The sequence below is a fragment of the Odocoileus virginianus genome, chromosome 15 (genome assembly GCF_023699985.2).
Source record: "Odocoileus virginianus isolate 20LAN1187 ecotype Illinois chromosome 15, Ovbor_1.2, whole genome shotgun sequence".
Taxonomy (NCBI): Eukaryota; Metazoa; Chordata; class Mammalia; order Artiodactyla; family Cervidae; genus Odocoileus; species Odocoileus virginianus.
The window spans coordinates 13,801,047-13,813,654 of record NC_069688.1 but is presented as its reverse complement, the minus strand read 5'-3'; the positions used below and the strand labels follow the sequence as shown (position 1 = coordinate 13,813,654).

The following is a 12,608-nucleotide window of genomic DNA, read 5'->3' as shown; positions in this document are numbered from 1 at the left end:
ATAAACTCCGGTCATTCCCCAAATTCCACCAGTCCTCTAGTGCCATTCCCCAGATGAATCCTGCTGTTTGCTCCATCTGGACCTGTGAACATGCTCTTGCCTCTGCCAGGCTACAAGTGGCATCCTCAGAATGGCTAGCTCCCATTACCTTTCAAGAGTAAGTTCAAGTTCCCTTCCCTGAATCCCAAGGCTGATTTAGACTTCGCTCAGCTCCATCAAACACTGATCACACTTCATTCAGCTGTTTTTATTCGTCTGTCTTGCTGTTAGGCGGTGTGCAGTCAGAGGGCAAAGGACTTGTCTTGCTCACCTTTGTATCTGCTCATCTCCGCACTGGGCATGTAGTAGATACTCGTACCTGTTTTTGAATGAGCTGAGGAAGTGCTACAACCAGGTTGGGCACTGGGTTCCATGGGGGTAGAGAGAGGGAGGGGGAGGAGGTGAAGAGTTGGCAAAGGTCACAGCAAAGGTGACACAGTAAAGAGTGAGAATGAGTTTAAGGATGGAAGCGATCGTCTGGGACAAAGTAGGAAGGGGTAACTGAAAATAACCCTGGTGCGTGTCCTCTCGCTTCTGAGCATGGCTGCACATTTTCTAAATCCTGTCTCTCCCATGGACCATCTTCCCCCTCCCATGGACCACCTTCTTTGGGGTCTTTTTTGACCTCCTGGCAGCCATGCTTGGGGGCCTATCCTCCCTTCCATGCACCAAAAAGGACCCCAAACTTCCCTGTCCTTTAATAGTTTCTCTGTCCAATGTAAAACCTGAGGACATCAATGAGCAGGGTCTGCAGCTCTGGGAGGCTTTTCTGAGGCTCTCAGTGGTACTCTGCATCCTTTCGCTGGGAACAGGCAGTGAAAACATCCCCACTTCATTAGACTAGCCCATTGCTGATAGTGGTGGTAATATCAGAAGATGTAGTATGGGAAGTGCTTAAGGAGAGATGAGAGCCCTACAGAACCCTCCAGTGGGCCACACATTACTACTAACCAGCTCACTCAAAGAGATCAAAATAAGTCATGCTGCTGTTTGCGGGTTTTCTGTATATTCCTGTCACTATATTGAAGCTCTATTCACATAGTGGCAAGCCAAGAATGGCAGCAACTGAATTAGAAGGTTCTATAATAGAATATACCCCAACACACTTGTGCATGCCCACACACACACTTGCCTATGCACCCACAGTGTCCATACCCATGAGCACACTTACACATATGTGTACACACACACACATACAACTTATTTGTCTGTTGCCTCCATTGAAATACCACTTTATAAGGAGCAGTTTAGTCTGACACTTGAAACATCCCCTTGGGATTACTCTGGGCTTTCCAGTTTTCTAAAGCATGTGCATTTACATATAATTTACATATAGGGCTGGAGTGCAGGAATGAGTCTGGAGCATAGCCCAGGGTCAGCTCATCGTTGGATTCTCAGGGCTCCAGGCTTGCCCTTGCCCAGAGTCACAAGGCTGATGGCACATCAGGGCAGCCATTCAAACTTTAGGCTTCTCTTCCTGCTGGCAATGTGGGACCCTCCCATCTGCTGCTCTCCATCTGCATGGTCGTTTGCCTGAGAAAATACTGCATCCTGAGCCCTGTAGACCCAGTAAGACCTGGAGGACCTGGGAGCCAAAGACACAGAGGCTCTGAACACTGTTAGCACAAAATCATCCAGAGCAAAGAAACCTTGGGACAAAGCACAACATCGAGTAGAAATTTATTTAGTTGCAGGATTCTCAGTGCCATAATTTGTTTTTTAAATTTTTATATGAATGTAATTACTTTGCCTGGAGGATCCCATGGACAGAGAAGCCTGGTGGGCTATAGTCCATGGGTTGCAGAGAGTCGGACACGACTGAATCGACTTCATTTGTTTGCTTTACAGTGTTGGGTAGTTTCTTCTGTACAGAAAAGCAAATTAGTTATACATATACATATTCCCCTCTTTTTAAGCTTTCCTTCCCACTCTGCTCAATGTGCTGTGGCAGCCTGGATGAGAGAGGGGTTGGGGGCACAATGGATCCATGTATATATGCGACTGAGTCCCTTCACTGTTCACCTGAAACTATCACAACTCTGTTAATTGGCTATGTGCTAAGTTATTTCAGTTGTGTCCAACTCCTTGCAGCTCTATGGACTGTAACCTCCAGGTCCCTCTGTCCATGCAATCTAGGCAAGAATACTGGAGTGGGTTGCCATGCCATCCTCCAGGTGATATTCCCAACCCAGGGATCGAACACTTGTCTCTTATCTCCTGCATTGGCAGGTGGGTTCTCTATCACTAGTGCTGCCAATACAAAATTAAAAGTTCAAAATTCCCACTTATGTCATCAGAGAGCATTGAGTAGAGTCCCCTGTGCTCTACAGTAAGTTCTGATCAGTTATCTATTTTGTACATAATAGTGTATATATGTCAATCCCAGGCTCCCATTTCATCCAACCCCTGCTCCCATCATTGGTATCCACGAGTTTGTTCTCTACGTTTGTGTCTCTATTTCTGCTTTGCAAATATGTTCATCTATATCAATTCTAGATTCCACATATAAGCCATGTTATACAATATTTGTTCTTTTCAGTGCCATCATTTTTAACAAGATAAAGGAAGGAGCAGTTTCTGACCTTCCTTATTAGTTAAGTTTTATTTTGTTCTCCTGCTGTAATCATAACCTCAGTTTCTGCCAAGGACTTATTTGGCTTCTCTTCTGAATGGTTGCCTGCTGGTTCCTTTTCTGCAGAACAGACCACAGAGCATCTTCGCTAACTTTATGGCCTCTGAAAGAAACTTAGGTTGGAGAGCTAAAAAGAGCAACCGTGCGTTCTTTCAGGCTGAAGTCCTCTGTAGCTTTTGGAATGGAAACAAAGCTATCTCTTTCACTTTCCCTCCACCCCAGCCTCTAGAAGCTCATGACTCCTAACACTGTCCACATTTATTAGGGCCCCTGTCCAACCAATGCCCATGACAAGAAATGTGCTCTTGCCTGCATTCCATGTTTCTCTTCACACCGACCCAGATGATTGTGGGAAAATTACAGGGGGCTGAGGGCAGAACTAGGTAAGAATATAGCTGTCATTAGGCAGGGAACTTCAGCCTTTGGCTCCATCTCTCCCGTCTTACCTGCTTCCTCATCCACATCCTGGGGAACTGAATCCTACCAGTTAGTTCCTTCTTTTCTGTCTTCAGTCTCATCCTCTGAACTATCTATTTCTCATCATCATTTAAGCATATCCAACCATCACCATCAACCATTCTCTTTGGCTCCATGTCTCCCCTTCCAGCTACTTTGCCATCTCTCCGGTCCTTTCTTAGTCAAGTGGGTCACCTATCAGTATATTATTGGCACCAATGCCCAGCAACAACAAACATTGGATGGATGGCAGCCATGGAATGTTGAAGTTGAGTTTGAAGCACATGACTTCATCCTCATTAATATTATTACCTTCTTACAAATCTCAAGCGATTTCAGTTTCTAAAATACATTCACCTCTGTTATCTCAGTTGATCCTTACACAGTCAGTTCTTAGCATATAGAATTAAAGGGAAAGGAAAATGTTAGTATTTCTCGCTTCTCTCTTCTCTCAATTAGAAAGAGAATTTTTCCTTGAAGAGAGCTTGCCAATTAAATCCTGCCTTCTGGAGATCATTCTAAGCTTTGCCCTGGGTCAGAGGGTGTTAGCTGTTACTACCTCTCCATTGTAGCCATATAATTGTTCATTGTTTAGTGTTCATAGGTCCTCAAGTAAAGGCTAAGGATGTAATTAATAGTGTGACTATTATGTCACCATCCTTCCCCCAACCCACCCAGGAGGTTCGACACGAACATGTGACTGAAATTGCCTGAAAAACACTGATTGCCACCTAACTTCCAGACCTAATGTGTTTTCCCAGGAATTACAACTATTTGCCATTTGAGGCCAAGAAGCCCTGTGTCTACTTCGTTAGTTCTTGGGGAGACCAGACGTTTAGGCTGCATTGGTCCAACATGCTGGAGAGGATGGCAGACCTCCTGGTAGGTGACTCTGACAGGTGATGGATTCAAATATTGGGAAGCGGGAGGCAAAGGGGATCTTCTCCCACCCAGTAGAGGGTCTTGGCCTCAGTTTCAATATCAAAGAATTGAGACCTCTGCATTTGGATGATGCATGGCTCCTGCCATGTGGATCCAGGGAAATGAAAATACATTTTACAAAATGCCTCACCTTTAAATCAAGCTCTCCAAATTCAAATCCTTGCTCTGCTTCTACCTGTTATAGCACCTAGTATGATCCATGCTAAGTCATTTCAGTCATGTCTGACTCTTTGCGACCCTGTGGACTGTAACCCACCAGGCTCCTCTGTCCATGGGATTCTCCAGGCAAGAACACTGGAGTGGGTTACCATGCCCTCCTCCAGGGGATCTTCCCAACCCAGGGATAGAACTCACCTCTCTTAAGTCTCCTGCATTGGCAGGTGGGCTCTTTACCACTAGCACCACCCAGAAGGCCCACAGAACCTAAGGTTAGACCATTTTCCTCATCTCCAAAGGTCAGGGGATGGATAGCATTCCCACAAAATTGATAGGTCTTAATTTCAACTAGTATAAAATCCTAAGTCTTTAACAAAGTAGATAATTCCCTCCAAAGTCAAGCCCTGCCACCTCTCCAGTCCTGTCTCTCACAAGCTCCTCCTCCTCACTTTATTCTAAGCACAGTGGTGTCCTTTCAAGTGTCTCAAAGAAACCAAGCTCCTTCATGCCTCCTAGCTACCTCCATGCTCTTCTCTCTGCCTGGGCTGCTTTTCCTCATCATGTTTCTCCAAGGAAGCCCAGTCAGCCTCCATAGCTCAGGTTCGAGCACTTCCTCAGAGAAGCTGTTTGACATTTCCTCTTACCCTCTCCCATCATATCTTATTCTTTTCCTTCAGAATTGTTTGAGGAATTGAATGTGCGAAAGTATTCAAAACAGTGTGCAGGCATGGTCAGTTGCTAAGTCATGTCTAGCTCTTTGTGACCCCTTGGACTATAGCCCACCAGGCTCCTCTGTCCATGGGATTCTCCAGGCAAGAATACTGAAATGGGTTGCCATTTCCTCCTCCAGGAATCTTCCTGACCCAAGGATCAAACTCCTGTCTCCTACATTGGCAGGCAGATTCTTTACCACTGAGCCACCTGGGAAGCCCATTTAAAATAGCACCTACATGCAGTAAATATAGGCTGACCAACCCAAGCCCCAGGGGTAAAGAAAACCAGGGAAGCTGCTGCTTTGGTATCTTGCACCTTCCCTTTGTGATTCCTTTTCGCTTCCTCTCGCATTTCCCTTTCCAGCTCACATATCTCATGGACAGCGTCCTCTCCTGCCTCTTTCCTTTTCAAAACAAAATATGAGCTGAATATCATTTCTGTGAATGTTAGAATCAGTGTCTCCACGACAAAGTCTCATTCCCATCTCTCATCCCTACACCTCCGTGGTTTGTTTTCAGGAAGAAGGTATAGAGGAAGTAAAAGAATTGATTAAGATTTCAGAGGAAGCCCCAGAAGAGAAAATGAAGATGGTGCTCAGTGAATTTATCAGTCAAAGCAGGTACTGGAGGGACAGATGGCATCTGGGGAGCTGAGCTGTATGGAATCAGCTTTTACTTACCTTAGAAAATAGCCAATTTTACATGCAGTCAAATGAACATTGAATAGTGTTATATCCATCTTAATTTGGTTCAGTAATTTAGCTGCTGTGGGCTCACTATTGCTTTCTTATACTTAACTAAAATATAAAGCAAAGGGGGGAAAAAAGGAAAAGGGAAGAAAAGAAAGACTTAACTGCAGAGACTCTTTTTGGAACAAGAAAATTGCTAGCAGTGTTAGTGCCCAGCATGCTTCTTTGCATTTGGTAGGTACTCAACAACTATTTGGGCTTCCCTGGTGGCGCTAGTGATAAAGAACCTGCCTGCCAATGCAGGAGACTTAAGAGATGCAGATTCGAAACCTGTCTCAGGAAGATCCCCTAGAGGAGGGCATGGCAACTCACTTCAGTATGCTTGCCTGGAAAATCCCATGGACAGAGGAGCCTGGTGAGCTAGTCCAGAGAGTCGGACATGACTGAAGCAAGTTAGCACACATGCAACAACTATTTGGCAATTGGATGGTGGGGGTGGTGGTTTAGTTGCTAAGTTGTACTTGAATTTTATGACCTTATAGATGGCACCCATCAGATTCCTCTGTCCATGGGATTTCCCAGGCAAGAATACTGGAGTGGGTTGCCGTTTCCTTCTCCAGGGAATCTTCCTGACTCAGAGATTGAACCTGCATCTCCTGCACTGCAAGTGGATTCTTTACTGCTGAGCAACCAGGGATTCCCAATTAGATGGATAAGTTGTATCAAATGCTACTTAACAGATTTTTTTGCACACCATATTAATAAGCACCTATTAATGACTTTTACTCCAGGAGGTAGACAATATAGTAAAAAAAAATGAATAGGGTATGTTGGTTACCAATTGCAGAGTAACAAATAATGCTCAAATTAAGGGACTAAAACATTTTATTATTTCACGGTTTCTTGGGTCAAGAATGTAGATGTGGCTTAGTTGGGTCCTCTGCTCAGAACCTATCCCAGGCTGCACTCAAGGCATTGATTAAGGCTACAGTTATCTCAGGGCCCAGCTGGGAAGGACTTACTTCCCAGATCACTCACGTGGTCATTTGCAGAATTCAGTTCTTCTTAAACTGTTGGGTTGAGGAGGATTGAGGACTGCAGCTCCCTGCCAGCTGTTGTTTGGAGGTCATTCTCAATTCCTTGCCATATGGGCCTTCCCACGCTACATCTCACAATGTGGCAACTGACTTCATCAGAATGTGTGAGACCGAAGAGTTAGAGAGGACGCGCCAGTAAGATGGCCATCATGGTCTTTTATAATCTAGTCTTGGACATGACATCCCATCAGTCTTGATGGGTTCTGTCAGAAACCAATCCCTGGGACTAAGGCATATTCAAAGGGGAGGAATTATATGATGGCAAGAATAGCAGGAGTGGGGATCATGGGAACCATCTTAGAGGCTGCCTCCCTTACAAGAAAACAACTTGGATTAACTCTTGAAATGAATCAGTCAATACTCAAGCAACAGTGAGAATTTGTCACAATAGGATGAATGGAAAAGGAGTGGCATTTCATTTGATGGAAAGAAAAAAACAAATAGACAGCAGATAGCTAAATTCCGGTGTTTTGCTTTGTAAGTTTTCTTTCCTAATCTCTCAACTACCCAAGCATTTTTACTTTTTTTAAAAAAGGAAGAAAGCAGAGAAATAAATATGTGTTTTTTCTATCTTGATTTCTCTTCTGTTTTTCATAGAAGCAATATGAATCAGTGCTACTCCTGCTGTGAGCTAAGTGCCACCTGCTATTCCCTTGAAGCATCTTTTAAAAGCTTCATGATCATTTTTAGAAATTGTGGGCACATTAATAGCTGGAAAAATTTTCTTTACTAGGAGGTTGCTTGATGTAATAATCATTCCTCTTTCTTTTCTGCAAGTTTAAAACCAACTGAAAAAATATACATGAGGGTCAGACAGAGATCAGACATTTGTTTTAAGTTTGGTAAATAGGGATTTGAGAAAGCAGTTTGGACCTGAGGTCAAGGAGGCTTTGTAGTTCCCCCCAACCTGTTGGAGGTTGAGCAGCTTGACTTTGGGGCTTTCCCCTATAAGGGCCAGACCACCTGCTGTGTGGAAGTGAGGCGCCTGCCCACAGCCCATGGTGGGCTGGGTCTGAAAGATGAAGAACAATCAGAGTCATGAGCCAAAGTCATCTACCCCCTTCTGAGGGGAAAATAAGCTCTTTCTCCCGCTGTGTGGAAGGGAGAGAGATCAGAAGCATCCATCATATTTCTTAGAGCTGATCCATCCTGGGAGTGGAATGGATTCCTTCTGCCTCTAGGAAAGAAAGGTAGACATGTGACAACAAGACTCCTTCCTCAAAATGGAATCCTTTTATTCTTCTTAAAAATTAAGAGAAAATGCAATGACTAGTATGTATGCCCAAAGAGAATTTCTGGCGAAGCTTCCAACTGCCACCAGGCAGAGCTTCTATGTGGGACCCCGAGCTGGGAGGTTTGGCATCTTACCCCCGTTTTGTTCCTTTGTAATTGATTCTTTTCATCACAAAAGTACTACATGCTCATCGCACAACGATAACAAAATGCAGGATGGGTAGGGTAAAAATGTTCTCAGTTCTCTCTCCAATCCCACTCAGAAAGCAGAGTTTGATTGGTCTTTCTGGTTTTTTTCCTGTGCATTTGCAAACATACACATTCATAAGAATGCTCTATTTCTTTACAAATATTGCACACTTTGTTCAGCAGCTTGCTTTTTCACTCAACAGTGTATCACCAGCATCTTTCTACAGTGATAACTAATGGTTTTCCCCACTGTTCAGTCATGTGATATGTATCATGTAGTATTTAACTAGTCCCTGATATTTTTGTTCTGATTTATTTTGCTACTATAAATGGTGCTACAATAAACGTTACTGTATAAATATCCTTTTTTGTGAGAACTTTCAGTTATTTTTAAAGGATAGAATTCTAGTATAATTTTGGATCAAATTATATGGACATTTAGATATTGATAAGTGCTGTCAAATTACCTCCTAAACATTATAATAATTAACACTCTCCTATCATAACAGAAGAGAGTGACTTTTTCCTCTCAAATATTACCAATCTTGAATACTATCCAGTTTTTAATAAGTGAAAATGGCATCAATTTTAATTTTCATTTAAATTATTGCTGATAAGGGCAATGTCTTATTTTCCCACGTTTAAAGCCATTTCTAACTCATCACATTCATAACATTTTTTACTGAGCACATTTTTAACTCCATCTCTCAAAGTGTTACTGTTTAGTCCTTTGTATGTTTTTAAAAATATGAGGACATAGCCCAGTTTTGAAACTAAAATATTTGCTTGACATACAACTTTTTAGGAACCTTTTGGAGTGTGTTAAATTTATAAAATAAAAGAATTGCAAAATAACTGCATTATTTTGTGTTTGCTCTTATGAACTTGTATAGCCATCACATTAGGCATATACCAAAAGGAAGTGGAAAAACAAGCATTCCTCAAATCAATGTGGGACTGGGCATCAATTCCCATTCTCGTTTGTCTCAAACATTATAGGGACTTCCCTGGTGGTCCAGTGGTTAAAACTCCAAACTCCCAATGTAGAGCACCCAGGTTTGATCCCTGGTCGGGGAACTAGGTCCCATATGCCACAACTAAGACCCAGCACAGACAAATAAACAACTAAATCTTTTAAATAAAGAAAAGAAACGTTAGTGCATCATTGCTTAATCCTAGTGAAAAATACCTTGGTTCCGTGGTTTCATCAACTTTGTCATTGCATTGTAGAAAGTATACTTGCAAATCTCTGGAATTATAGAAATGAATTTTCACTAAGTAGGTTTGGAAATTGTTTTTCTTCTCTTCCAGCGCCTTTACCTCTGAAGCAGAAAAGAAGCCCAAGATGTTAAACCAAACCAATTTAGATAAGAAACGACTTACGCTCTGTTGGCAGGAGCTGGTATGTGAAAATCTATTTATACTTGGGGACCACTAAAGCACGCGCTTTAAAAATAAGCCTCGTAGATGAAGCATAGGTCATAGACCACATGAGGATAAGGTTCTAAAGGTCATATGTTTGTGTGACATAGAGGAATGAGTGGGAAGGAAATGAACAGATGAGTGTGCTGGAAAAGAGCTAGCCTGCATTGAATGTTTATGAGAATGAGCTAGAAGCCCACCAGTGCTACATCCTATTCTGATACAGGGCTTGTTCAGTTTTTGGCATTGTATCTTGTCAGAGGCTGTGGACTCTTGCACCTAACCTTCTGCCTCCTGAGCTGAGAGACAAAAAGAAATAACTAGGCTTCCTCTCCTCGAAGTCCTCCCTTTATGAACTGTATGAAAAGCTGTGAGCACTACCTGAGGACAGGGTAGGGCGGTGGCTGGTCCCTCTCTGCATCTTGTGAACCCTGCACAGTGCGGGGTGCCTGAGAGTCACTCGGTCCCTGTTGAGTGAGTGACAGCTGGGAATTGCCAGGCCAAGTCAGACCCTGAGTATCTCTCCTTGAAACTTCAGTTCCAGCCGTGGCACCAAGGAGCGTCTTGTATGAAGTCATGATAATTCTGCGAAATGAAATTCCTCAGTGTTAGGGAGCTCAGCTTGCTGCTTGGTGATGACCTAGAGGGGTGGGATGGTGGGGTGGGGTGGGAGGGATAAAGTAGTTATCCTCCAGTTTACAAAAAAACCAGGGACATTTTAAAGATGTGAATGGGGCCTGGAGAGATGAACCGACTTTTTTTTTTAAAGGTCATAGCTAGTTAACTATACTCCAGAGACTAAACCCTGAGTCTCTGAACATTTGACTCATCTTTCTTTCCAGAATAATAAATGGTTTGTGCTCTCCCCTACTCCCAGGGAGATTCCCACCATATAGAAAATCTTCTTCCCACTCCTTTCTTCCTCAGTACCTGTGACTGCCCTTCCTGCCTCTGAACTATCCATCCCCTATGTATCACCCACTGAGCCCTCTCGTTTTCTGTATCTGACAGTCCTTGTCCTGAACAAGCCCACCATGTCAGTACTTTGTAGTGGCTCGGCTCTTTCCTCATCTCCACGCCTGTGTTTCCAGCCTCCTAGCGGACATGTCAACTGCTGCCTCATTGCCCAACATACCCCACTCAGCCCATTATCTTCCCACCTAAGCTTGTTCCCCATCCTATGTTGGCACCACCAGCCTCCCTTGTTGCTCCAGTCAGAAGCCTAAGAATCAACTTTGAACCCTATGCCTCACCCTAGATGGCCAGTTCCCTGGCCTTTAAAGACTCTGGCCTTTACTCTATTCTTCATCCCCTGAACCACTGCCTGACATCTCTGGCCTTAGCATCTCTGGCCTGGACTATTGCAATCATCTTCCTCCAGTCCACCTTCCAGAATGGTCTCCAAAACACAAACTCGCTTATATCGCTCTTCATGAAAATATCACTGAAGCCTCTCAGTTGCTCCAATACTTTGGCCACCTGATGTGAAGAGCTGACTCACTGGAAAAGACCCTGATGCTGGGAAAGACTGAAGGCAGGAGGAGAAGGGGGTGACAGAGGATGAGATGGTTGGATGGCATCACCGTGTTGATGAACATGAATTTGAGCAAACTCTGGGAGACAGTGGAGGACAGAGGCGCCTGGGGGGGCTACGGTCCACGGGGTCACAAAGAATCAGACATGACTTAGGGACCGAACAACAACAGCACAGTTGTTCAGAAGATAAAGGCCGAACTCCTTTGTGCATGCCGTACGGAGCTGCCCAGCATCTGGGCCCAGGCGCGTGTCCCGATCCCAGCTCCCATTTCGCCCTTCCTGTATATCCATGCAGCACTGACTTTGAACCCTTCCTGATTATGTGTCTTCATATGTAGTTGCTCCTTCCATCTGGACTGTTTTTTTTTTTTTTTGCACTGTCCTTTTTTTAATCAACTGATGAATTCAATGTATTTTTAAAGACTCAGCTAAAATATCACATTTAATATTATTCATAAAACCTGGCTTTGGCCCCTCCAGTCCCTTGATGTTTTACACGGCCTAGTTATTTGCATGTACTGCTTTCACCTCGCCAACTGTTGAAGTCTCAGGGAAAGGAAACTTGTATCCTTCCCCTGCCCTAGGCCTTGGCTCCTGGGAGCGCCTGGTCCACTGCAGGTATTCAGGTCCTCTAGTCAGGGGCTTCCTAGGTGCCAGGCCCTGGGTGCTGTAAGTTCTTGGTGCTTGTCCTCAGTTTATTGACTCGTCTGTTCACCCCGCAAACATTTATTTAACTCCTGCCATGTGCCAGGAACCCCATCAGACACTGACTTCGCTGGGCCTCAGCTTCTCATCTGTCAAATGAAGGTGAAATAATATTTACTCTCTCCATATTCCTGAAGTGAAAGAAAGTGAAAGTGGCTCCATCAGATCTGACTCCGTGACCCCATGGACTGTAGCCCTCCAGACTCGTCTGTCCGTGGCATTCTCCAGGCAAGAATACTGGAGTGGGTTGCCATGCCCTCCTCCAGGGGATCTTCCCAACCCAGGGATCAAAACCAGGTCTCTTGCATTGTAGGCGGATTCTTTACTGTCTGAGCCACCTTTTTCTTTTAATGGGCAGTGTGCAGACCCTGAAACTGCCCTCGTGAGTGGCTCAGTGTGGAGCTTACAAGCACTTTGACTGTGCTTCTTAACCAGATTTCTAGAAAGATCTACACTGACTCTTGTTTTGTTTTAGGAGGCGATAGCCAGGGAGGCCAAGGGGCTCACTCAGCAGCAGAAGAAAAAGTTATCTCTTGAAGAAATGATCCAGACGGCCCAAAGCTTTGTGGAAAAAATCCGCTTTCTTGTGGATGAGGTAATCAACTCTACGGGCAAAGCTCATTTGGAAGATTAGACTGAATATGTCTTCCTGGGGGGTTTGAATGTTTGCTAAGGATGAAAGATGGAGCTGTGTTTTCTCTCTAGTTCTGCTGAGCTGAGGAGGCAGTATTCGCTTGAAGGGTGAGAAGGGAGATTTTTAAATTAAGTCAAACATGTATGACTTTATGGATTTCTTTTA

General features: G+C 44.0%; 1 protein-coding gene across 1 annotated transcript in view; it reads left to right on the top strand.

Moving 5' to 3' along the window:
• FER1L6 (fer-1 like family member 6) overlaps positions 1-12,608 on the top strand; it is a 165,328-nt gene that overhangs the window by 70,012 nt on the left and 82,708 nt on the right. Inside the window, exons 14-17 of the mRNA XM_020891147.2 lie at positions 3,889-4,009; positions 5,458-5,558; positions 9,458-9,548; positions 12,285-12,404. Of these exons, the coding sequence (XP_020746806.2) occupies positions 3,889-4,009; positions 5,458-5,558; positions 9,458-9,548; positions 12,285-12,404 (433 nt within the window). The remainder of the gene's footprint in view (positions 1-3,888; positions 4,010-5,457; positions 5,559-9,457; positions 9,549-12,284; positions 12,405-12,608) is intronic.